Here is a 27,354-nt window from a genome sequence, read left to right on the forward strand (position 1 = left end):
GGTATATAATGGGGAAGAAAAATAAACTCGTGGCTGGTTGCTAAGAATGCTTCCAGTCCTCCTGGACCCTCTTTGTCTCTTTGTCTCTTTTTTTCCTTAAACCTCGACCCCCACTTCAGGTATTGTTCACTGGAACGCCGAGGTAGGACCCCAGCAACACAGCATGTGTCTTCAAGAATAGTGGCAGTGGCCATTTTCTGACAGTGCTCTTCACTCCTGAAGGACAAGGAAGCAGGAGCATGCATGGCTTTGGCACCACTCCTACCAACTGGCTTCAATAGGAGTTGAAACTTGTACCTCTTCTATATACTGGCTGTCCACATAAGATTTGGGTGAAAAAGTGTTCTAATACTTATTTTTACATAGTTTGAAAACTGCTGGTAAAATGCAAAGAACATGGACTTGAGAGTAAGTTGCACTAGGATTTCCTAGATTACTCTGGGATCTGAGGCAAATGATGCCTACCTCACTGACAGGTGAGGACTATGGTAAGGTAAAGATAAGGCTGTTTTCCATGGTTTTCCTTTCTCATGACATTCCTGTGTATTTTTCGAGAGGTATGATGATTTGGGGACTGGAGATAGGCTGCCTAAGTGTGATTAAATGTGATTCTCACACAATCACTTTTGCCCTTCAGTGACAAAGTAAAGCCAGCCCTGTGCCCTTGGCAAGTTTTTTTACTTCTCTGAGTCTGTTTCCTAGTTGATAACAATACCCACTTAAGAGAGTTAGTGTAAAGATTAAATTAAAAAATCCCTGTAAAAGTTCTAAGCCTGTACCTGACACATAGTAAGCACTCAATAAACATTAGCTAATACTATCACTTATACAACAGAGTTTCAAGTAATGACCCGTCTTGCTAGTCCTTTTATTGTGACCTTTCAAGATCATGCCTCCTCTCTTCCCATTCCCCTGCTGGGTTCTGCTCCATGCCACTGTTGTTTGAAGGTAGCTATAACTTAAGAAATTGTGTCTGGAAACAACTGGCAGAGGATCCTAATGTGTACTAACAAGCAATGAAAACACATTTACTTATAGCTGGAATAACTTCTGGCCTACAGATTGAGATAAACTTTGGGGGAGAGAGAGAAAAGAGGCCCAAGCAAAGCCAGAAGCTAGAGCTGCATTCACAGGACAGGAAGGCATGACTTTGTCACATCACATACTTATACCATGGGGCATGTAAACCAAGCAGGGCAGTTCAGCAAGTTTCCTATTCTGTAAGTTGTTAAAATGATCCATGTATGAATCAATGCTAACCTGTAAATCAAAAGTTCATATTCAGGGCAGGCAAAGAATCTAGTAAAAGTAATTAAATTAGTAAACTAGTAAAACTAAGGTGCTCAATTTATTAACTAAAATTTTTTGGTTATGACTCAAATTTTAAAAAAATAAATGATTATTACAAACTCTAACAAAAAAGTGGACTAACTTATAAAAAATTAATTCCCATGGCTAGTTTTTTTTTTTTGCATGTTTGTCTTGTTTTGTTTTATTGAGGTAGTGTTGACAATTAACATATTAGTTTCAAACTATGGCTGGTTTTAAAAGCTCATGGTACAATCTTTACAAACCTTCCCAAATATGATGACAAAGATTAATATTAATGCTATTTAGTAACATCAAATAAAAACAAATTTGAGATATTCCAAATATTCTGATTCACCTAAGAAAATTTCTCATGTTCTTCCATATCATATAGAGTGTTAGAATTTGAGGGAATTCAAAAATGTCAGGATATTTCCTCTACCTTAATTTCCTAATCAGTAAAAATAAATATTAAGTACATAACTTTACCTATGTTGTAGTGATGGTGTGAGATTAAAATTGCAATTTGTGAGGTGGAAAGTATTATATGAATTTAAGAAATTACAATAAGGTATTTGCCATCTGTCCCAACCCCTCACCTGATACTTGCCTCCCCTTTGTAATAATGAGAGTCAGCCTTGCTTCCCTCACAACTTGTTTCCTGACTCCTATTCAAATCTCAAGACTGAGCATAGCACCTCCTCCTCTACGAAGTGTGATCTGACCTCTCCAGTTTCCTCTTCCTTGCACTCTTGCAGCATCTTGAAATACCTTTAGTTCTGAATACAGGGGACAGCACCTGTCTGTGGACAGGTATGACCATGGCTGTGATTCTACATGGTTAGAATTACAGACAGGGGCCACCACTGCTCTCACTCCACATGTGGCACTTCTAAGCTCTGCCTGCATGTTTTACCTTCATTTGTGACCTCTGCCTTTCCCTTGCAAAGAGGATACACCTGAAAATGCACATTGATCAGGCTTCATTCACAGACTTAAATATTTTTCTCTTTTTGTAAACACCCAATGGTCTGTTTATTTTACTACCAAAAGATCCACCTACCTGGAAAACACATATAGAAACACTTTAAAACCCTTGCTGTTTTACTTTACAGAGCTGAAATGCTTTTCAAAGAAATTTGTAAATATACTTCTGTTGAAAAAAACTTGGTATGAGAAATGAAAAATCAGGACATTTTGGGAACACTATGATGTGATCATAAAGCTGATAAATAGAACCTTACATTTTCGTCACACCAAGGGATGAATATTTGGACACATGATAAGCAAGCAGGGTAAAACATTAATAGCAGGATCTAGGTGGTAATTGTATGGGTGTTCACTGCAAAATTCTTTCATCTTCACCATATGTCTGAAACTTTCACAATAAAATGTTGGAAAAAATTCAGGTCACAGAGGCTACTAGATCTGATATTGCTCACTTGTATGGCTTAGGCAACCTGCTCAAATTCTGTAAGCCTCTATTTACTTACTAGCAAAGGGGACCATGTTTGTCTTATTTATCTTACAGGGCTGTGAGGATGAAATAAGGCAATATAAGTGAAAGCTTAGTACCTCTTTGGTCTGCCAAAGCAGACAGCCCTTCTGGAGTTGAGGCTGGGGGTATTGGCCTTTTGGGATCTCTCTAGATTCACTTCATTGAACACAGGACAATGTCCTTAAGTGTCCTTCTCCTCACACTTTCTCACAACTTACCGTTTGTTCTCTGTCTCCAAGCACACAGTCATTTTCATATACTGATCTTCCTTTCGCTCTTCCAAAGTGGCAGACACAAGAGAAAGCTCTCCAAAGAGAGAAACCAACCAGGTCAGTCGAGAAATACCACTGAATGCAGGGAAGCCAAACCGCTCTTCTTCCAATGGGCCAGCTGTGGGGAATCACAAACACTGTGAAAACTGAGAAGTAAGTGACTGACAGCTGGAGATCAGGGGAAGGAAATACACAAATATGACAGGGAGAGAACAGATATGGCTGAGTGATCAAGACAATGCAACCTTGCCTTACCAAATGGGTGTGCAAAATGACAAATAACACAGATGAAAACTCAGATGCCTAAATGTCAACTTTTATTTTTTCTTGTTTATTAAATCAGTTTTGTTAGTATAATAAAACATTTTATTAAAACCAGCAGTCCATCCAGTCATTAAAACAGATTTAGGCTTCTAATATCTGTGTGTATGTAAACAAACATATACTTATACAAACATATGCATATACATTAAATACCATATAACTATCTGTGTAAATGGCAAGAAAGTGAAGGCATCATGATAACTATGAAGAAAACTGCAATACCTATAAAATATATCAATATCAAGAAAATTGATAATGTTAAGTGTTTTCTTAGTCTTCATGATTTCTTGAACAAAAGTACAATTCAAGAGTATTTGTGTGATAAATCTAATCATATGCTACTTCTCTTTCTCCCTAGCCTAAATTTTAAACATAAACTAGATTTAAAAGACTTCATACCTGTTACATTGCTCTATAAACCAAAGATTTCTTATAACTTTGTTACTGACTTACAACAATTCATAATTAGGAATATATTTTTAAAAAAGGTGAGTTATAAATAAGAGCAAATAGCTTTCCAGTAAAGATGGTGGAGTAGATAAACACTGTGCTTGCCTCCTTTCATGACCACATCAAAAATACAACTAAATTACAGAACAACCATTATTGAGAACCACCTGAAAACTGGCTGAGTGTAACTCCTCTAACTAGGAATATAAAGAAGAACCCATGCAGAGACCGGTAGGAGGGGCAGAGACACGAAATTGGTAGGCTGCATACCCATGGTGTACAATTAAGAAATGGTAGAGATATTTTAGTTGCATAGGTCCCCCTGAGGAGTGAGGGGTCCCAGCCCCACACCAGGCTCCCCAGACCAGGGCTTCAGTGCCAAGGAAAAATATCCCCAAAATATCTGGCTCTGAAAACCAGCAAGGATTGCTGGTGAGTGAGATAGAAGGCTACTGGAGACTTAGGCGTTCCTCTTAAAAAGCCCACACACAGATAACTCACTCAAACTCATTCGCTCTGAGCTCCAGCACTGGGAAAGCAGCTCAAAAAGCACCAGGGACATAAGGAGAGGAGCTAAATTTACTAACTATAGAGTGAGAGCTGGAGGGTCAGGGTTTGGGAAAACTCAATCTAGAGAAAGAAGTGCTGGAAGACTCCACTGCTCCTTTGTTGAACCCTCCCTCCACCCAGTATGCAGGGGCAGATGGGCACCATATTAGAGCTCTCCATTAAACTGGCTATCACCCTTTGCCCCACCCTGGTGATTCCCTGAGACCCTGCCCCAGCCATTTTACACACCTGACATGAACCTTTTCCAGCAGCTTTTCCACACAAACTTCTTGTCTGAGCTCAAGCTGTGAACTTTCCTAAAATTTCGCAAAAGTTGACAAACCCCAAGCAAGCAGCATTGGATCTCAGTGTGCCCCCAAACCTCTTGCTAAGTGGCCTTAAACTAGTGGCAGCTGGTCTCGGTTCTCAGCTTAGCCTTGCCCAAGTACATTCAAGTCCAGGGGCATGGAAACCTCTCCAGGTCACTTTGTACCTATGAGGTGGGCCCAGGCCAGACATAAGTAGTGGCTGACCTTGGCTTGCACCAGAGCCCCACCCAAGAGGCCCATGAAATGACATACCTGATGGCTGGCTTCAGACCACAACAGAGGACCATCCAACCAGTTTCACAAATGACAAACCCAAAAGGTAGACTCTGTAGGCATGAGCCCTGCTAAAGCAAATCCTGTTTCATGGAGTTGCAATCTTCACAATAGCTCATTCACTATAGTCATGGCCATTCCTCATAGCCAAGCAGCCTGAGGGTCAGTCACCCCCACTGACATCAAAACAGTAATCAAGGTTGAACTACAACAGGACAGCACCCAGAACCCACAAAAGGGACAAACAGGGAGCACCCTATTAGGTGAACAGGGAGACTGTGCCACTTGGCCACAAAGGACACCTACTACATACTACACCTACTATATAAGGCCAATACCAAGACTAGGAGACATAGCAGATTTACCTAACACATAAAAACAAATACAGGGAGTCAGCCAAATAAGTAGACAAAGAACTATGTTCCAAATGAAAGAACAGAATAAAACTCCAGAATAATAATTAAATGAAATGGAGATAAGTATAGTTCCAAACACTGGTTATAAGGATGCTCAGTGATCTCAGTGAGAATTTTAATAAACAGGAAACATAAAAACGGAGATATAAAACCTAAAAAACAACTAGTCGAAATGAACAATTCAATAACTGAAATGAAGGATACATTAGATGAAATCAACAGTAGATTAGAAAAGCCAAGGATTAAATCAGCGATTTGAAAAACAAGGTAGCATAAAAATCCCAATCCAAAGAAGGAAAAAATTATTTAGAAATGAGACTAGATTAAGGGGCTTTTGGACAACATCAAGAATACCAACTTTCATATCATAGGGATACCATAAGCAGAAGAAAGGAAAGAGGGAGGGAGGAAGGGAGGGAGGGAGGGAGAGAGGGAGAGGGAGAGGGAAAGGGAGAGAGGGGGGGGGGAATAGATTGAAAACCTACTTGGAGAAATAATAACAAAAACACTTCCCTAACATGATGACAGGAATAGATATACAACTCTAGGAATCACAGAGAATCCAAAATAAGATTAACCCAAAGAAGCCTACACCAAGATACATTATAATTAAAGTGCCAAAGGATAAAGACAAAGAGAGAATCTTAAGACCAGTAAGAGAAAAGCAATTTGTTATCCACCAGGGAACTCCCATAGACTGTCAGCTGATTTCTCGACAGAAACTTTGCAGGCAAGAAGGGAGTGGCAGGAAATATTCAAAGTGATAAAAAGCAAGGACCTACAACCAAGATTACTCTATCCAACAAAGCTACAATTTAGAAATGAAGGACAGATGAAGAGCTTCCCAGACAAGAAAAAGCTAAAGAAGTTCATCAACACCAAACAGGTATTACAAGAAATGTTAAAGAGGCTTCTAAAAGAAGAAGAAATAAAATTTGAAAAATATGAATACTAAAATGGCAATAAGTACATATCTATCAACAATTGCTTTCAATGTAAAATGATTAAAAGCTCCAATCACAAGACAAAAGGTGGTCCAAGACTGAATCAAGAAGAAACAGAAACTCTGAACAGACCGAATATTACCAAAGAAATTGAAATTAGCAATCAACAAGCTCCCAACAAACAAACGTCCTAGACCAGATGGCTTCACAGATGAATTATACAAAACATTCAAAAAAGAATTAACACCTATTCTCCTCAAACTATTGCAAAATATCCAGAATGGGGTAAGGCACGCAAGCACATTTTATGAGGCCACTATTACTCTGATCCCAAAACCATATAAAGACATTACAAAAAAAAACCCCATTACAGGCTGATACCCTAATGAACATAGACACAAAAATCGTCAACAAAACACTAGCAAACTGCATTCAGCACCACATTAAAAAGAACATACATGATGATCAAGTGGGATTCATTCCTGGTATGTAAGTTTAGATCAATATCCACAAATAGATTAACGTGATACAATACATTACAAAATCAAAAATAAAAATCATATGATCATATCAATAAATGCAGAAAAAGCATTTGACAAAATCCTGCAGCCATGTATAATAAAAACTCTTAGCAAAGTGACAATAGAGAGATCATATCTCAATATAATAAAGGCCATATGTGATAAACCCACAACTAACATCTTACTCAATGGGGAAAGGCAAAACTCTTTCCCCTTAAGATAAGGAACAAGACAAGGCTGCCCACTTTCACCATTTTTATTCAACATAGTTCTGGAAGTTCAAGCCATAGCAATCACACAAGAAAAATAAATAAAAGGCATCCAAATTGGAAAGGAGGTAGTAAAATTGTCATTATATGCAGATGACATGATAATATATATAGAAAACCCCAAAGATATCACCAAAAAAAACTATTAGAACTGATTAATAAAGTTAGTATAGTGGCAGAATACAAAATTAATATTCAGAAATCAGTTGCATTTGTATACACCAATAATAAACTATCAGAAAAAGAAATCAAAAGGTCAATCCCATTAACAATTGCTTCAAAAACAATAAAATACCTAGGAATAAATTTAACCAAAGAAGTAAAAGACCTAAACTCAGAAAATTATAAGACATTGAAGAGAGAAACCAAAGAAGATACAAATAAATGGAAACATATGCCATGTTCATGGATAGGAAGAATTAATATAGTTAAAATGTCCATACTGCCTAAGGCAATATATAGATTCAACACAATTCCTATCAAACTACCAAAGACATTTTCCTCAGAAATAAAACATATAATCCTAAAATTTATACTGAACCTTATAAGACCCCGAATAGCCATGGCAATCTTGAGAAATAAGAACAAAGTAGGAGGCATTACGCTACCTGACATGAATTCATGCTACAAAGCTATAGTAATCAAAACAGACTGGTACTGGCATTAAAAGACACATAGATCAATGAAACAGAATAGAGAGCCCAGAAATAAATCCATTCATATATGGTTATTTAATCTATGACAATGGAAGCAAGAATTTACATTGGGGTAAAGACAGTCTATTTAATAAATGGTGCTGGGACAACTGAACCTGATGCAAAAAAATTAAACTAAAATTACGCCATATATGAGAACAAATTCAAAATGGATTAAAGACTTAAATTTAAGACCTGAAACCATAAAACTCCTAGAAAATACAGGGAGTAAATTTGCAGACATTACCCTGAGTAATGTTTTTACAGATATATCCCCTTGGGCAAGAAAAGTAAAAGAAAAAATAAATATATGGAATTACATCATACTTAAAAGTTTTTTCACAGCAAAGTAAACCATCAATAAAACAAAAAGGCAGCCTACTGAATGGGAGAAGATATTTGCCAATGATACATCTGATAAGGGGTTAATATTCAAAATTTATAAAACACTCATTCAGCTCAACAGCAAAAAAACAAACAACACAATTAAAAAATGGGCAGAGACATGAAGAGACATTTCTCTAAGGAGGACACACAGATTGCCAAAACACATAAGAAAAAATGCTCAACCTCACTAATCATTTGAGAAATAAAAATGAAAACAACAACGAAAATCACTGCAGTCAGAATAGCTATCATCAATAAATCAACAAACAGCAAGTGCTGGCGAGGTTGTGGGGAAAAGGGAACCCTGGTGCACTGTTAATGGGATTGCAGATTGGTGCAGCCACTATGGAAATCAGTATGGAGGTATCTCAAAAAACTGGAAATGGAACTACCTTATGACACAGCAATTCCACTCTTAGGGATCTAGCCAGAGAAATCCAAGATGCTAATTCAAAAAAATATATGCACCCCTATGTTTATTGCAGCACTATTTACAATAACCAAGACTTGGAATGCCCATCAGTGGACGACTGGATTAAGAAACTGTGGTACATTTATACAATGGAGTATTACTCGGCTATAAAGAAGAATGAAATCTTACTATTTGCAACGATATAGATGGACCTAGAGAACATTATGCTAAGTGAAATACATCTGTCGGAGAAATACAAATACCATACTTATATGTGGAATCTAAAGAAGTGAATAAATGAGCAAACTAAACTAAAAAAAAAACAACTAAGGGTGGATGCATGAATAAGAACTAAAGACCCATACATATGTTCCCAGAAAAGACCCATTTCAGATCAAAAGATACACACAGACTAAAAGTAAAGGGGTGTAAAAGATTTAATGCAAATGGAAACAAACAAACAAAAACCTGGAGTAGCAATATTATATCAGATAAAACAGACTGTAAAACAAAAGCTGTAACAAAAGGCAAATAAGGGCATTTCATAATGATACAAAGATCAATCCAACAAAAGGATACATCCTTGTAAACCTCTATGCACCCAGTATAGGACCACCTAAATATATAAAGCAAATATTGACTTACATAAATGGAGACATCGACAGTAATACATAGTAACCAACTTTAATACCCCCATTTCCATCAATGAATAGATCATCAAGAGAGAAAATCAACAAGGAAACAGTGGCCTTAAATGACACATTAGACCAGAGGAATTTAATTGATATGTTTAGAATAGTTCACCCTAAAGAAAAAAATACACATTCTTTCCAAGTGCAAATGGAACATTTTCAAGGATAGACAACATATTAGGCCAGAAAACAAGTCTAAATGAATTTATGAGGATTGAAATCATATCAAGCAACTTCTCTGATCTCAATGGTATGAAACTAGAAGCTAATTACAAAAGAAAACTGAAAAACACACAAACACTTGGAGGTTAAGTAACATGATATGGGTTAACAGGGTGATGAAAGAGAAAATTTAAAAAAACCTTGAGACAAATGAAAAACAAAACAAATATTGACCCAAAATCTATGTGACACAATCAAAGCACTTCTAAGAAGGAAATTAATAGCAATACAGGCCTACTGCAAGAAACAAAAAACATATCAAAGAAAAAAAAACATCTCAAAGAATTAAAAAAAGAGAGAGAGGGGGGCCGACCGAGTGGCTCAGTTGTTTAAGAGCTCACTCAAGAGGGCGAGCTCTGAGCAACAGGGTTGCCAGTTCGATTCCTGAGCTAAGCTGCTGCTGAGCTGCAAACAGGTGGCAGGGTGGCTCAGCTAAAAAAAAAGAGAGGGCCCAAATAAATAAAATTAGAAATGAAAGACAAGTGACAGCTGACATGACAGAAATACAAAGGATTACAAGAAAATACTACAAATAATTGTATGCCAACAATTGGACAATCTGGAAGAAATGGATAAATTCCTAGAAATAATCTTCTAAGACTGAAGCAAGAAGAAACAGAAAATCTGAACAGACCAATAACTAATAAAAAATCAAATTTGTAATCAAAATAATCCCAAGAAATGAAAGTCCTAAATCAGATGGAGTCACAGGTGAATTTTTCCAAACATTCAAAGAATTAACACTGATCCTTCTCAAACTATTAAAAAACTGAAGAGGATAGAAAGCTCCTAAGCTCATTTAACGAGGCCACCATTACCCTGATTCCAAAATCACACAAAGACTTTACAAAAAAAAAAAAAAAGAAAGAAAGAAAAATAAAATTATAGGCCAATATGCCTGGCAAACATAGATGCCAAAGTCCTCAAGAAAATATTAGTAAAACGAATTCAGCAATATATTCAACATAATGATAAAGTGGAATTCATTCATGGGATGCAAGGTTGATTCAATATGTGCCAATCAATTAACATGATACACCACTTAAACCAAATAAAAGATAACTATCATATGATCATATCAATGGATTCAGAAAAGCATTTGACAAAATCCAGCATTCATTTTTGATTAAAAAAAAGTCTCAGCAAAGTGGAAATGGAGGGAACATAGCTGAACATAAAAAGACCATATAAGACCAACCCACAGCTAACATCATACTCAATAGTGAAAAGCTAAAAGTGTTTTCTTTAAGGTCTGGAAGAAGACAAGGATGTCCACTTTCACCAATTTTATTCAACATAGTATTAGAAGTCCTAGCCACAGCAATCAGACAAGAAAAAGAAATAAAAAAGCATCAAAAGTGAGAAGAAAGAAGTAAAACTCTCATTATTTGCAGATGACATAATACTATATATAGCGAATGCTAAACAGTCCACCAAAAAACTAGTAGAGCTGATAAATTAGTTCAGTAAAGTAGTAAGGTACACAATTAATATTCAGAAATTGGTAGCATTTTTATAAATAAGCTATAAAAAAGATAAATTAAAAAAAATTCCACTTACAATTGTATCCAAGAAATAAAAAAACCTAGAATAATTTATCATAGGAGGTAAAAGATGTGTACTTGGAAAAGTATAAGATCTTAAAGAAAGAAATTGAAGAAGATACAAATAAATGGAAACATATACTGTGCTCATGGATAGTAAAAATCAACATTGTTAAAATGTACATACTATCCAAAGCAATCTACAGATTCAGCTCAATCCCTATCAAAATACGAATGGCATTTTTCGTATTACTAGAAAAAAATAATCCTAAAATTTATATGGAACCATAAATGACCCTAAATAGCTACAGCAATTTTGAAAAGAACAAAATTGGAGGTATCATGCTACCTGACATCAAACTATATGACAAGGCTACAGTGATCAAAACAGCATGGTATTGGCATAAAAAAGACACATAGATCAATAGAACAGAACAGAGAGCTCAGAAATAACCTCATACCTATATAGGTAATTAATGTACGACAAAGGAGGGAAGGATATTCAATGGGTAAAGACAGTGTCTTCAATAAATGGTGGTGAGAAAACTGGACACACAAATGCAAAAGAGTGAAACTGGATCACTTTTTTACACCATATACAAGGATAAATTCAAAATGGATTAAAGACTTAAACTCAAAATCATAAAACTCCTACAAAAAAACAGGCAGTATACACTTTGACATTGCTCTTAGTAATTTTTTTTTGAAGTGTTTCCTTAGGCAATGGAAACAAAAGAAAAGAAATAAATCAATGGGACTACACTCAACCAAAGAGTTTTTATAGAGCAACGGAAACCATCAATAAAACAAAAAGACAACCTACTGAATGGGAAAAGATGTTTGACAATGATACATTGATATGGGGTTAATAGCCAAAATATATATGGAATTCATGTAACTTAACAGCAAAATAACAATCTGATATAAAAAAATGACCAGAGGACCTGAACAGATCGACCTATGACTCAGCAATTCCACTTGTGGGTATCTATACAAAGAAATCCAATTTATAATTTGAAAAGATTTATGCATCCCTATGTTCATTGAAGCATTATTTCCAATAGTCAACTATGAAAGCAACCTAAATGTCCACTGATAGATGAATGGATAAAGATGTGGTATATTTATACAATGGAATAGTACTCAGCCATAAAAAAGAATGAAATCTTGCCATTTGTGACAACATGGATGAACCCAGAGATTATTATGCTAAGTGAAATAAGTCAGACAGAGAAAGACAAATACCATATGATCTCACTTATATGTTGAATTTAAAGAACAAAATAAATAAACAAAACAGAAACAGACTCATATAGAAGAAACTGATGGTTGCCAGATAGTAGGGGGATTTGAGGGAAGGGTGAAAAGGGGGAAGGGAGATTATGATGTACAAATTGCCAGTTAAAAACACAATCATGTGGATGTAAAGTATAACATAAGGAATATAGTCAATAATATTGTAATAATAATGTGTGGTGTCAGATGGGTCAGACTTATTGGGGTGGTCAGTTCATAAATTACATAAATGTCTAATCACTATGTTGTACACCTGAAACTAATGTAATATTATGTCACCTGCAATTGAAAAATTATTTTAAAAAGCAAACAGAAGTTATTATTTTCATGACGACATGGTTTGAAATCACTAGGACCTATGTATCAAACTTACAAAAGAAAGGTGGCTTCCTCTGCATTGGTTACTGTTTGCTCTTGTTCTTTGGAGAGGACTAAGCAGCCATCAAAATTTTAAGTCATGTTGTCAGAGGCCTAATCTCCAATCTGCCTCTGCCACATAACTATCGTGTCAACTTTGTGAAGCTACTCACCTCTCTGAGTTTAGTATTTTACCTGTATACTGGGGGTAATAAATACCTACTTTATAGGTTTAGCATATTAACATGAAATAATGCATGCCATATGCTTAGTGCAGTTCCTTGTGCTAATTAATGGATATTATTATTTGTTGCCACAACTCTCATTATATCATTTTAAGTGATGAAGATGGATTTTGAAATGAGCTACCATTATATTTTCTGGAAACTCATGAATAGATTAATGGTTTTACAATTTAACAATGCCAAGCCATGTCAGAGTTTCCTTTCTATAATAGAAGCCCTCAGGAAAGGTGCGACAGATATCCTAGGGACAGGTTAAGAGTCCATCCAAAGGTGACTGCAAGGACAGGAGGCTCCAGGATGCTTATTTCCTATTGCTAGTGGAGGTGCTCAAAGAATGAACAACATACAGTAAATAGCCAAATATATGGTAGATCAAGTATTGTGGCCACAGCCAATGTCCTTGTAATGTGCTGGAGGATGAAAGGGGTTAGCATGTTCTTTTGCTCCACAAAAAGTAGTATGTTCTCCTCTCTAATGACCTTTCTCTCAGTCTTTTTTTAAAAAGAGAAGTTTCATTTTCAGCCTCCTATGGAAAAATAATCTCCAGCTTGTTAAGATTTCATGAGAGAGAAATCTACTTAGTGGATGGGGACAGAAGCATAACTATGCTTAAGATCTCTGACACACCTTTTACCCAAGGCCCTTATATAAGGAATTCAATCACATTTGGGGAAATAAGAAAAATAGATATTTTTACTGTTTGTGGATGTATTAAAAATTAAAATGGCCCTCAGCCAGAGAATCTTTAGTGGAAATAAACCCTAGTTCACATTTTAGAGAGCTAGGAAAGAACCTGGATAGCATCCTGGCCTCACCAGTTATGCATGACCTGTGATCCCACCTAAAACTGACCTGTGAAGAGAAGAGATCCTTTCAGCAGTTCTTTTCCCACCACTTCTTTTTGCAGGAATGCAAACTCTTCCATTAAGAGTTCAACATGTTCCTCATGCAATACTTTCCCTGTCATGACAAAAAAAAGTTTAATAAAAATAGCAGTCAACATCAATTGTATATATACCCTTACACACCCCAGCTGTAGGTATTATCAGTTCTAAGATTACAACAAAAACAAAATTCTAGAAGAGCAAGATTGTATCCACCTTCCCCAAAGGCAAGATTAGATCTGAGAGCCGAGAGACAGGTGAATGTTAGCTTCTGTTCTAGACAAAAGGGGATAGTGCAGCATAAAAATCTAAGAAACACGGAGAAGAAAAGGGATTCTTGGCATTGATGGAGAGGAGCTAAAATTAGATTCTTCTTCTTTTCTTAAGTTTATTAGGGTGACAATGGTTAGTAAAGTTACATAGGTTTCACGTGTACAACTCAGCAACACATCTATATATCACACCATGCGTTCACCACCCAGAGTCAGTTCTCCCTCCATCACCATATACCTGATCTCATTTACCCTCATCTACAACCACTAAACTATTGTCTGTACCTATGAGTTTTTGCTTCTTTGTTTGTCTTGTTCCTTTGTTGCTTTCAGTTTTATATCCCACATATCAGTGAAATCATATGGGTCTCGACTTTTTTCTGTCTGACTTATTTCACCTAGCATAATAATCTCAAGATCCACCCATGTTGTTGCAAATGGCAGTATTTCATCTTTCCTAATGACAGAGTAGTATTCCATTGTGTGTATATACCACATCTTTATCCAACCATCTATCGAAGGACACTTTGGTTATTTCCATGTCTTGGCCACTGTAAATAAAGCTGCAATGAACATTGGTGCACATATATATTTATGGATCAATGTTTTCAGATTTTTTGGGTCTATACCCAGGAGAATAATTTCTAGGTCATATGGTAACTCTATTCTTAATTTTTTGAGGAATCTCCACACTGCCTTCCACAATAGCTGCACCAATCTGCATTCCCACCAACAATGTATGAAGGTTCTTTTTTCTCCACAGCCTCTCCAACACTTATTATTTGTCTTGTTGATGATAGTCATTCGAACAGGTGTGAGGTGATATCTCATTGCGGTTTTTGGATGGATCTTGAGATTATTATGCTAAGCAAAATAAGTAAGACAAAAAAGTTGAGAACCATACAATTTCACTGATACATGGGATATAAAACTGAAAGCAACAAAGGAACAAGACAAAGAAATGAAAATTCATAGACACAGGCAATAGTTTAGTGGTAACCAGAGGGTAAGGGTGGGGGATGGTGGCACATGAGGATAAAAGGGGTCAAATATATGTTGATGGAAGAAGAACTAACTCTGGGTGGTGAACACACCATGTGATATACAGATGATATATTACAGAATTGTACACTTAAAACCTATGTAATTTTACTAGCCATTGTCACCACCAATAAATTTAATTAAAAAAAAATTGCATAGCACCTGATAGGATGCAATGCAAAGAACATAAGATCACTTCTATGATATTCCTATGAAAGATCCATACTCCAAATATAATCATGAAGAAACACCAGGCACACCCAAATGTAGGAACATACTACAAAATAACTGGCCTGTAAACTTCCTAAATACCAAGGAAAGACTGAGGAACTGCAGCAGAGGTTAAGAGTGATATGCCAACTGAAGACAATATGTGATTCTGAACTAAATCACTTTGCTATTAAAAAATGTTATTAGAAAAACTAAGAAATTTGAATGGAGTCTGATGATTATTTTGTAGTATGTATGCATCTTTGTTAATTTCTTCATAGTTTTTCATTTTGTTTAAATTGATGAAATAACTGACAAATACAACTGTGAATATTTAAAGTGTATAGCATGTTGATTTGACATACATATACACTCTGGAATGATTACCAAGATGAAGATACTTAAGGGATGAGACAATACAAATTGGTAACTACAATATGGCCTCAGGGATAGAAAAGACAGTCTGGGGAATATAATCAATAATGTTGTAAATATTTTTTAGGGGGCCAGATGGACTCATGTCTTGTTAGGGAGACCACTGCATAGTTGGTGTAGAGGCCTGACCACCACACTGTATATCTGAAGCTGATGTTGAATAATAATGTATGTCAACTAGAATTATATATATATATAGTCACAGGACATGGAGTAGAGAGTGGGAATGGAGTCAATGGAATTGTAATAGATAAGCATGATATTGGGGGTGGGAGGGCAGTAGATGGGGGAGGGGGGTCGTTACTTTGTAAGGGTGAAAAAGATAACTATTGCATTGTTCTATACACCTGAAACTAACAATAAAATTTAAAAAAATAAAGAAAAAAAATGATGAAGATACTTAACACTTCATTACCTCAAAGAGTTAACTGTATGTGTGTGTGTGTGTGTGGTGAGAATGCTTAAGATCTACTCTCAGCAACTTTCAAGTACACACTACTATATTAACCATAATCACCATAAAGTACATTAGAACCACAGAACTTATTCTGTCTATAACTGAAAATTTGTACTCTTTGATCTACATTGCTCTATTTTCCCTTCCCCAAAGCCCCAGGTAACTACCACTCTAATTTCTGTTTCTACGAATTTTTTTTGTCTTTAGATTCCACATGTAAATAAAACCATACACTATATGTCTTTCTATATCTGGCATTATTCACTGAGCATAACACACTCCAGATTCATCCATGTTGTCGCAAATGGCAGGATTCCTTCTTACTCATGGCCAAAAAATATCATTTCTAAACATATGTCATGTTTTCTTTATCCTTTCATTCATCAAAGGTCATTTAGGTTGTTTCCATCTCTTGGCTACTGTGTGAACAATGCTGCAATAAACACGGGGGTGCATATATGTCTTCGACAAACTGATTTCAATTCCATTGTACATGTACCCAGGAGTGGGATTGCTGGACCATATGGTAGTTCCATTTAAAAAAATTTAAAGACCTGCCATACTGTTTTCCACAGTGGCTGCATCAATTTACAACCCCACCAACAGTGCATGAGGGTTCCCTTATCTCCGCATCCTTGCCAACATTTGTCTTGTCTTTTTCATGATAGCTATTCAAATAGATATGAGGGTATGTTTCATTGTGGTTTTGATTTGCATTTTTGTGATGAATAGTGATGTTGAGCACCTTTTAATACATCCACTGGCCATTTATTTGTATGTCTTCTTTGGAAATACATGTATTTATCTCCTACTCATTTTCTGACTGAATTATTTGCTTTTTTGCTATTAGTTTTATGAATTGTTTATATTTTGGATATTAACCCCTTATCAAATATATAGTGTTAGGAGCCATCTCAGAGTACTGATACTCTAGGTTGACTGTAGGTGGAGAATGACAGGTGGCTAAAGACCCCCAAGTTCTGTGTGCTGAGAAAAAGACTGCAAAGCTGCTTGTTAGCTGAACAGCAAAAAAGGGGACTGCTAAAATCAGTAACCCAACAACGCCCAGCTCATCTCCTGTGCCTTGGAAAAGCAGAAGCTCCTAAACCACAACCATCAGACCCTCAGATGTTATTGTCTATGGACTTATGAACTTTTGGGACTTTTCCATCATGGACTTGCTGACAGTTGCTATTTGCCTTAAGTTTCACTTTGCTTAAAATATATTATTAGCTTATGCTATGTGATCATGTAACCTGTTGCCAAGACATTATCTCACCTCCAAACTTCTAATTCAGGAACATTGGTTCCTCCTTCCCCCAAACCCCCCTAACAAAACCCCTATGCTTAGACAAGGTTTATTCCTGGTAAAAGAGGAACTTGCTCTCTATATAAGCACTATGCCTTTTAATAAAATTTATCCTGATTGCCATCCACAGTCAGTGACCCTCCTAATCCTTTGGTGTCTATGCCATTCTTTAATTTCTCATTTCCTCGCGCCGATCAATCCTGCTCAAGGACCATTCGTTCAGTGGGTTCCTGGCCTGCGCATCCAGGGGCCACGGCTGTCGAGCCGGCTCTTGGCAATATAATTTGCAAATATTTTTCCTATTCTGTAGGTTGCCATTTCAATGTATTGTTTGCTGTGCTGTATTGAAGCTCTTTAGTTTTATGCAGACCTATTTGTTTATTTTGGCTTTCATTTGAGCACTTGGTGTCTCATCCAAGGAAGTACTGCCAAGACCAATGTCAAGGATTCAATGATTTGTCCCTATGTTTTCTTCTAGGTGTTTTATGGTTTCAGGTAAGTCGTTTTTATGGCTTCATCTGTCTTTGATACATTTCAAGTAATTTTTTTTTAATTTGTGTAAGATATGGGTCCAGTTTCATTTTTCCTCATGTGGGTATTTAGTTTTCCCAGTACCACTGACTGAAGAGTGTATCCTTTTCCTATTATGTGCTCTTGGTGCCTTTGGCAGAAATCAGTTGACCGTATATTCATGGGTTTATGGCTGGGCTTTTTACTCTATTCCACTGGTCTGTGTGCCTGTTTTTATTCCAGCACCACATGTTTTGGTAACTACAGCTTTGTCATATAGGTTGAAATAAAGAAGTGTGATGCCTACAGCTTTGTTTTTCATTCCCAGAATTTATTTTGCTATTTGGGGTTGTTTGTGGTGCCATACAAGTTTCAGGACAGTTTTTTTCTATTTCTGTGAAAAACGCCATTGGAATTTTGAATGCCGTTGGAAATCTGCAGATTGCTTTGGAGAGTATGGACATTTTAATAATATCAATTTTTTCAACACAAGAACAAGGGATATTTTTCAATTATTTGTAGATTTCATCAGTGTATTAGAGTTTTCAGTGTACATGTTTTTCATCTCATTAAATTTATTCCTAAGTATTTTGTTGTTTTTAATGGTATTGTAAATGGGATTTCTTTCTTAATTTCTCTTTCATATAGTTCATTGCTAGTGTATAGAAATGTAACTGATTTCTGCATGTTAATTTTGTATTCTGCAACTTTACTGAATTTATTACTTCTATAGTAGTTTTTGGTGGTTTTTAGGGTTTTCTCTATATAAAATCATGTCATCTGCAAACAGAGACAATTTAAATTTTTTCATTCTGATATGGATGCCTTTCTTTTTCTTGCCTAACTGCTCCAGCTTCAACTTCCAGTGTTATGTTAAATAGCATATAGTGGTGAGAGCAGCCATCCTTGTCTTGACCCAGATCTTAGAGGAAAGACTTTTAATTTTTCACCACTGTAGATAATGTTAGCTGTGGGCTTCTCTATATAATCTGTATTGCAGTGAAGAACATTCCTTCAATACCTAGTTTATTGAGAGCTTTTTATCATGAAAGGATGTTGAATTTTGTCAAATAACTTTTCTGCATCAATTAACGTATGATCATATATTTATCCTTTATTATTAATGTAGTGTATCACATTTATTGACTTACATATGCTGAACCATCCTTGAAACCCAGAAATGAATCCCACTAGATCATGGAATATGGCCCTTTTAATGTGCTCTTGAATTCAGTGCTAGTATTTTGATGGAAGATATTTGCATCTATGTTCATCATGGAGATCAGGCTGTAATTTTATTATATTTTCTTTTAGTGTCCTTGTCTGGCTTAGTATCAGGTAAGGCTGATGTCATAAAATGAGTTAGGAAGTGTTCCTTGCTCTTCAATCTTTTGGAAGAGTTTGAGGATTGGTATTAATTCATCTTTAAATGTTTGGTAAAATTCAACTGTGAAGCCATCTGGCTTTTACATGTTGGGAGGTTTCTGATTACTTATTCAATCTCCTTGCTCATTATCAGTCTGTTCAGTTTTTCTATTACTTCTCAATTCAGTTGTGCTAAGTTGTATTTCTCTAGGAATTTATCCATTTATTTTAAGTTATCTAATTTGTTGGTATATAATTATTCTTAATAGTCTCTTGTAATCCTTTGTATTTCTGTGGTATCAGATACAATGTCTCCTCCATCATTCATAATTTTATTGAGTCATCTCCCTTCTTTTCTTAGTAAGCCTAAGTTTTGTCAATTTTGTTCATCTTCAAAAAACCAATTCTTAACTTCATTGATCTTTTCTATTGTCTTTCTAGTCTCTGTTTCATTTATTTCTGTTCTACTCTTTATTATTTTGTTCTCTTTGATGTTTGTTCATCCTTTTCTACTTCCTTGAGATTAAAGTTAGGTTGTTTATTTGAGATCTTTTTTTAAGTGTATGTGTTTATAACTATAAATTCCCCTCTTAGAAATGCTTTTGCTGAACCCTGTAAGTTTTAATATTTGTGTTTCCATATCCATTTGTCTCAATGTTTTATTTCCTTTTGATCCATTGGTTTTTCAGTTTAATCCACATATTGGTGAATTTCCAGCTTCCCTCCTGTTACCGACTTCTAATTTCATACCATGTGGTCAGAAAAGGTACTTGATAAGATTTGAATCTTACTAAATTTGTTAAAACTTGTTTTGTGATATAACATGATATATCCTAGAGAATAGTCCATGATACTTGACAAAAATGGGTATTCTGTTGCTGTTGGTTGTAATATTCTGTGTCTGTAGGTCTACTTGGTCTAAATTCAAATTCATTATTTCCATATTGTATTTCTGTCTGGATGATCTACCCATTGATGAGAGCAGGGTATTGAAGTCCCCTACTATTATTGCATTGCTGTCTGTTTCTTCCTTCAGATCTGTAAATGTTTAATATATTAAGTTCTCTAATATTGGGTGCATATATATTTATAATTGTTATATCCTCTTAATGAACTGACACCTCTATCATTATCTAATGAACTTTATCTCTAAATGTTTTACTTAAAATCTATTTTGTTTGATATAAGTATGGCTATCCCTGTTCTCTTTTGGTTTCCATTTACATGGAATACTTTCCATCCCTTCACTATGAGTATTTTAAAGCTTAGGTGAATCTCTTGTAGGCATCATATTGTTGGATCCTTTTTTGTTTTAATCCATTAATCTATTCTATATCTTTTAATTAGAGAATTTAAATTATTTACATTTAGAGAAATTACTGATAAGCACTTATTTCCATTTTATTAATTGCTTTCTTATTGTCTTATAGTTCCCTTTGTACTTTCTTGCTGTCTCTGTGAGTTGATTTTTTTTCATGTTATGCTTTCTTCTCTTTATTATTTGTGCATATATTATAGAATTTTTTTTGTTATTACCAGACTTTCATACTACATCTTATAGTTATAACAGTCTATTTTAAGCTGAGAACTTAAATGCAATTGCATAAAAAAAACTCTACAAATTCACTCCCTCCCCAATTATGCTGTTTGTGTCCCAATTTACACTTTTTTAATAGTGTGCATCCATTAACAAAAATAACCGTAGCTGGTTATTTTTAACATTTTTCTTTTAACCTATATGCTAGAGTTCCAAGTAATTTACAAAGTACCACTGTAGTAATAGAATATTTTGAATTTGACTATATTTGAATTTGAATTTAACCTTTATAGTGAACTTTATATGTTCATATATTTTCATGTTATTAGCATCATTTTATTTCAGTTCCAAGAACTCATTAAGTACTCATTCATTAACAGGCTATTTCTTGTAAGGCACGGTGAAAGATTCCCTCACCTTTTATTTGTTTGGGAAAGTCTATTTCTCTTTCATGTCTGAAGAACAGCTTTCCTGGGTATCCTGATTTGACAGTTTTGTTTGTTTGTTTTTTGTTCTTTGAGCACTTTGAATTCATTCCACTCTCTCATGGCCTGCAAGATTTCTGCTGGGAAATACGCTGATAGCCTTATCAGGATTCCATTGAATGTGATCAGTCTTTTTCTCTTGCTGCTTTTAAAATTTTATCTGATCTTTGAGATCTTGATTACAATGTGTCTAGGTCAGGGGTCGGCAAACTGTGGCTCATGAGCCACATGCGACTCTTTGGGTACATTCCATCTCAAAAGTTTGCCAACCCTTGGAAGAGCCAATCCTGTCCCTCACAACAATTTACAAATTATTTGAGAGCCACAAATATATTTTTACAAATAAGGAAAATTTAAAGTAATATTATAAATAAAACTATGATAGTTTTATTTTCACTTTCAATTTTACTTCAGAGCCACATGTACATACCCAAATTGCTGCATGTGGCCCGTGAGCCACAGTTTGCCAACCACTGGCTGAGCTCTTCTGTTTCAAAAGTTTGCTGACCCTTGGTCTAGGTGAAGGTCTGTTTGGGTAGAATCTATTTAGGATCCTTGGGCTTCATGTTCCTGGATGGCCATTCTCTCCCTGATTTGTGAAGTTTTCAGACATTACTTCTTTAAATAAGTTTTCTATTCCTTTTACTCTCACTTCTCCTTCTGGGATGCCCATAATGTGAATATTATTTCAACTCATGCTGTCCCATAATTCATGTATGCATCCCTCAATTTTTTCATTCAAATGTATTTCACCCTTGACTATATAATATTAAGAGAACTTCCTTTAATTTTGCAGATTCTTTTTTCTGCCTGATTGAGCCTTTCTTCCACTGCATTTTTCAGTTCATTCATTGTATTCTTTAGCTAAGAAATTTGTTTGGTTTTTATGATTTGTTGAAATGCTTGTTTTGTTCATGCATTGTTTTCCTGAGTTTGTTGTCTATTTGTGCTCTCTTGAATTGCACTGGGCTTCCTTAAATAATTGCTTTGAATTCTTTTTCAGGTAACTTATAGATCTCCACTTCTTTGGGGTCAGTTACTGGAAAATTGTGTTCCTTTAGTAGTGTCATTTTTGGGGGGGTTTCATGTTTCTGGTGGCTTTGCATTTGTGTCTATGCATTTGAGGAAGCATTCATCTCTCCAGCCTTTTAGGACTGGCTTCAGTAAAGAAAGAGTTTCACTTGATGGTTGCTGCAACTGTGCCAGCTGGTTGTGAGGCAGTGTTTTTTTCTGTTCTGTTTTTTCCTGCAAGGGCACAGTGGCAGTCTCCAAGCAGTTGTCATGAGCTCAGTGTCTGTGGGGGTCTTCTGTGGCCCTCTGTGGAGGTCCTGCAGTTGGCAGCCACAGGTAAGGCTATTGGGATTCTCAGAGGTAAAGGATGTTAGTATCCTCCTATTTTCCTTTGTGGCCCATGACAGAAAATTCCAATAAAGGAGATCACTCTTGGCACCTAGTCTGGTTAAGTGGCACTGAGACCAGTAGTGGAGCCAGAGCCCTAGTATCAGGTGCACACAAAACTACTACAATGCCTGGGTTGAGGCCTAGGCACACTTTCTGTGACAGTGGCACAATGTGATATACAGATGTACAGATGTATTACAGAATTGCACACTTGAAACCTATGTAACTTCACTAACAATTGTCACCCCAATAATTAAAAAAAAAGAATATTGTTTCGTCTGTTTTTTTTTTTTCCTTGTTGTATCTTTGACTCGCTTTGGTATCAGGGTAATGCTGAACTCATAAAATAAGTTTGAAAGTATTCTGTGTTTTTTTTTTAAGATTTTTATTGGGGAATTAGGAGATGGGAACAGCGCTGAGGAATTGGGGAAAGAGGAACAGACAAGTTGCTGTCCTTTTGTTCTTCAGTCTAGTTGTGGAGGATGTTGTATCACTGGCCCAAGTTGGCACCATCACTGCTCTCTTCCCGGGTGAGGCAGATCAGTCACCGGCTTCTGCACAGCCGCTCACAGCGGCTGCTGGCTGCTCATGCTGGCTGCTGGCTACTCACTGTAGCCCATGGCAAACCACTGCAGCAGGAGCTGCAGGCTACGCCATTGCCGACGACTCACAGCATCCCAGCTCCAGGTTGAGCTGTTGTTCAGCATCTTAGCTGTAGAGGGCCGTGTCACTGGCCCTCATATGTGGGATCCGAACCAGGGCCCTCTGGCATCCCAAGCCAGCTCTTAACCAATGCGCCACTCGGCCAGCCTGAAAGTATTCTTTCCTGTTCAATTAAAAAAAATAATCTGAAGAGGATTGGTGTTAATTCTTCTATAAATATTTGGTAGAATTCTCCAGTGAAGCCATGTGGTGTTGGGTTTTTCTAGTTGAGAGGTTTTTGATTAATTTCAATCTCTGTACTAGTTATAAGTCTGTAAAGATTTGTATTTCTTCATAATTCAGTTTGGTGTTTTTGCATGTTTGCAGGAATTTATCCATTTTTTCTAGGTTATCCAATTGCTGGAGTATATAAGTTCACAGTAGTCTTTTGTAATCCATGTATTGCTGTGTCATCTGTTGTAATGTCTCCTCTTTCATTATTTCATTTCATTTTATTTGAGTCTTTTCTCTCTTCATAGATTATCTAGCTAAGGATTTGTCAATTTTATAGATTTTTAAAAATAAACTGTTAGCTTCTTTGATTTTTGTCTATGGTTTTTCTACTCTCTATTTCATTATTTCTATTCTAATATTTATTATTTTATATTTTTCTGATGTTTTTATTTAGTTTGGTCTTCTTTGAGTTCCTTGAGGTGTAAAGTTAGGATGCCGGCTTGAGATCTTTCTTCCTGTTTAATGTATTTACAACTATAAACTTCCTTCTTAGTAGTGCTTTCACTACATCCCTAAGTTTTGGTATGTTGTATTTTCATTTTCATTTTTTTCAATATATTTTCTAATGTCCCTTGTGATTTTTTCCTTCATCTATTGACTGTTTAAGAGTGTGTTAATTTTGACATATTTGTGGGGTTTTCCATTTTTCTTCTGCTATTGACTTCTAGTTTCATTTCATTGTGTTTGAAAGGATACTTGGTATGATTTCAATCTTCTTAAATGTGTTAAGACATTGTAGCCTACATGTAGTCTATCCTGAAGATTGATCCATGTGAACTTGAGAAGAACGTATATTCTTCTGTTATTGGATGACATATTCTGTGTATGTTTGTAAGGTTCCAATGGTTGTTCAAGGTCCTCTGTTTCCCTTCTTGATCATCCATTTACTTTTCCTATCCATTACTGAAAGTGGGGTATTGAAGTCTCCTATTTTTGTGTCCCCTCATCTGTAAATGTTTGCTTCATATTTGGGAGATCTGATGTTAGGTGCATATACTTTGGAGCTCTGGTGTTAGGTGAATTAACCCTAACTTTAATCATTATACAATGTCCTTTATCTCTTATGACACTTTTTGACTTAAAGCCTATTTGTTTCATAAAAGTATGGCTAGCAATTCTGTTCTCTTCTGCTTACCATCTGCATAGAATAACTTTTTCAATCCTTTCACTTTTAGTCCACATGTGTCTTTAGATGTAATGTCTCTTGAAGATAGTATATAGCTAGACCTTTTTATCCATTGAGGCAATCTATGTCTTTTGATTGGGGAGTTTAATTCACTTACATTTGAAATAATTACTGATAAAAAAGTAATTATTAATGCTATTATTATTACTTATTACTACTTTTTAATGCTATTTTGTTAACCATTGTCTGTAATATTCTTGTAGTTTGTCCCTTTTCCCCTCTTACTGGCCTCTTTTGTATTTTGGGGATTATTTTTGTGTATCTTCCGTAGGTATCTGTATGTGGTTATGAAGGGTATTTAAAAATACCCTACTTTCACTAATAAAATATCTTAAAGATTTAATAATCTAAATTAATAACAACTTCAATTGCATGCAAGAATCTATTATTTTACATTTCCAATGTCCCACTTTGTTACTCATATCACAACGCATATCCTTTTTTTTTATTACTTTTAGGTATACAAAACAATGAAATAGTTAGACATTTACACCCCTCACAATGTGATAACCCGCCACCTAATCTACTACCCCTCTGATATCATGTATAGCTGTTACAATTCCATTGACTATTCCCTATGCTGTACTACACATCCTGTGACTATATATACAGAGGGCGCCAAAAAAATGTACACACATTTTAAGAAAGGAAAACTGTTTTTAAAATTGTAATACTTGGGGCCGACCGAGTGGCGCGATGGTTAAGAACTGGCTTGGGACGCCAGAGAGCTCCGGTTCAGATCCCCTATATGAGGGCCAGTGACACTGCCCTCTACAGCTAAGAAGCTGAACAACAGCTCAACCTGGCGCTGGGCTGCCGTGGGTCGCCGGCGATGGCGTAGGCTGCAGCCCCTGTGGCAGTGGGTTGCCATGGGCTACCGTGTGTAGCCAGCAGCCAGCGTGAGCGGCCAGCAGCCACAGTGAGTGGCTGTCCAGAAGCCAGCAACTGATCTGCGTCTACCGGGAAGAGCGCAGCGATGGTGCCAACTTGGGCCAGTGAAGCAACGTCCTCCACAACTAGACTGAAGAACAAAAGGACAGCAACTCATCTGTTCCCCTTCCTCCAATTCCCCAGCACTATTCCCATCCCTGAAGTCCCCAATAAAAATCTTTAAAAAAAAACTGTAATACTCAATATATACCAATAACAAAAGGTGAATACATTTACACATTTTTTGGCACCCCCGGTATATATTTTATAGTTGACATTCAATACTATTCAGCTTCAGCTTCAGGTGTACAGCGCAGTGGACAGACATCTACACAGCCCATGAAGTGGTCTTTTTAATAAGACAAGTGCTCATCTGACCCCCTAAAAAAATTTTTTTTTTACAAAATCTTTACAACATTATTGATTATATTCCCCAAACTGTATTTCATATCCCTCTGGCTATATTGTGACTACTAATTTGTACTTTCTGATCCCTTTACCTTCTTCCCCATTCCCAACCCCCTCCCACCTAGCAACCCTCAGTTTTTTTCCCTTCATATCTCTGAGTCTATTTCTGTTTTCTTTGCTCATTTATTCTGTTCTTTAGATTCCACATATAAGTGAGATCATATGGTATTTGTCTTTCTCCATCTGACTTATTTATCATAATATTCTCTATGTCCATCCATTTCATTGCAAATGACAATATTTCATTTATGTATGGCTGAGTAATACTCCACTGTATAAATATACCACAATTTCTTTATCCAATCATCTATCAATAGGCATTTTGGTTGTTTCCATATCTTGGCTATTGTGAATAGCACTGACTAAACATAGAGGTGCATATATTTTTTCAAATTAGTGTTTTGAATTTGTTTGGCTAGATACCCAGGAGTTGAATTGCTGGGTCATAAGGTAGTTCCATTGTGTTGAGTTGTATGAGTTTTTAAATAAATTTTGGAATTAACCCCTTATCAGATGTATTGTTGGCAAATATTTCTCCCATTCAGTAGGATACTTGTTTGTTTTATTGATGGTTTCCTTAGCTGTGAAAAAAAATTTTAGTTCGATGTAATGCCACATGTTTATTTTTTCTTTTGCTTTCTTTGCCTGAGAGGATATATCAGTAAAAATATTACTAAGGTAATGTCTGCAAATTTACTTCCTATATTTTCTTCTAGGAGTTCAGGTCTTAAATTTAAGTCTTTAACCCATTTTGAATTTATTCTTGTGCATGGTGTAAGAATATGATCCTATTTACCCTCATCTACCATCCCCCTTCCACCTTACCCTCTGGTAACCACTAAACTATTGTCTATGTCTATGAGTATTTGTTTCTTTGTTTATATTGTTCCTTTGTTTCTTTCAGGTTTTTTTTATTTGTTTTTTG

General features: G+C 35.9%; 1 protein-coding gene across 5 annotated transcripts in view; it reads right to left on the reverse strand.

Annotated features, from left to right (window-relative positions):
• BLVRA (biliverdin reductase A) overlaps positions 1-27,354 on the reverse strand; it is a 92,278-nt gene that overhangs the window by 7,204 nt on the left and 57,720 nt on the right. For 4 of the 5 annotated variants that reach the window (XM_019630840.1, XM_019630836.1, XM_019630839.1 and 1 more), the window contains 2 exons: positions 13,856-13,963; positions 3,025-3,196 (listed from right to left, as the gene is read on the reverse strand). In XM_019630840.1, coding sequence (XP_019486385.1) covers positions 3,025-3,196; positions 13,856-13,963 — 280 coding nt within the window. The remainder of the gene's footprint in view (positions 1-3,024; positions 3,197-13,855; positions 13,964-27,354) is intronic. The other variant, XM_019630837.1, reaches the window with a different exon arrangement.

This window comes from Hipposideros armiger, unplaced genomic scaffold, assembly GCF_001890085.2.
Source record: "Hipposideros armiger isolate ML-2016 unplaced genomic scaffold, ASM189008v1 scaffold_953, whole genome shotgun sequence".
Lineage (NCBI taxonomy): Eukaryota > Metazoa > Chordata > Mammalia > Chiroptera > Hipposideridae > Hipposideros > Hipposideros armiger.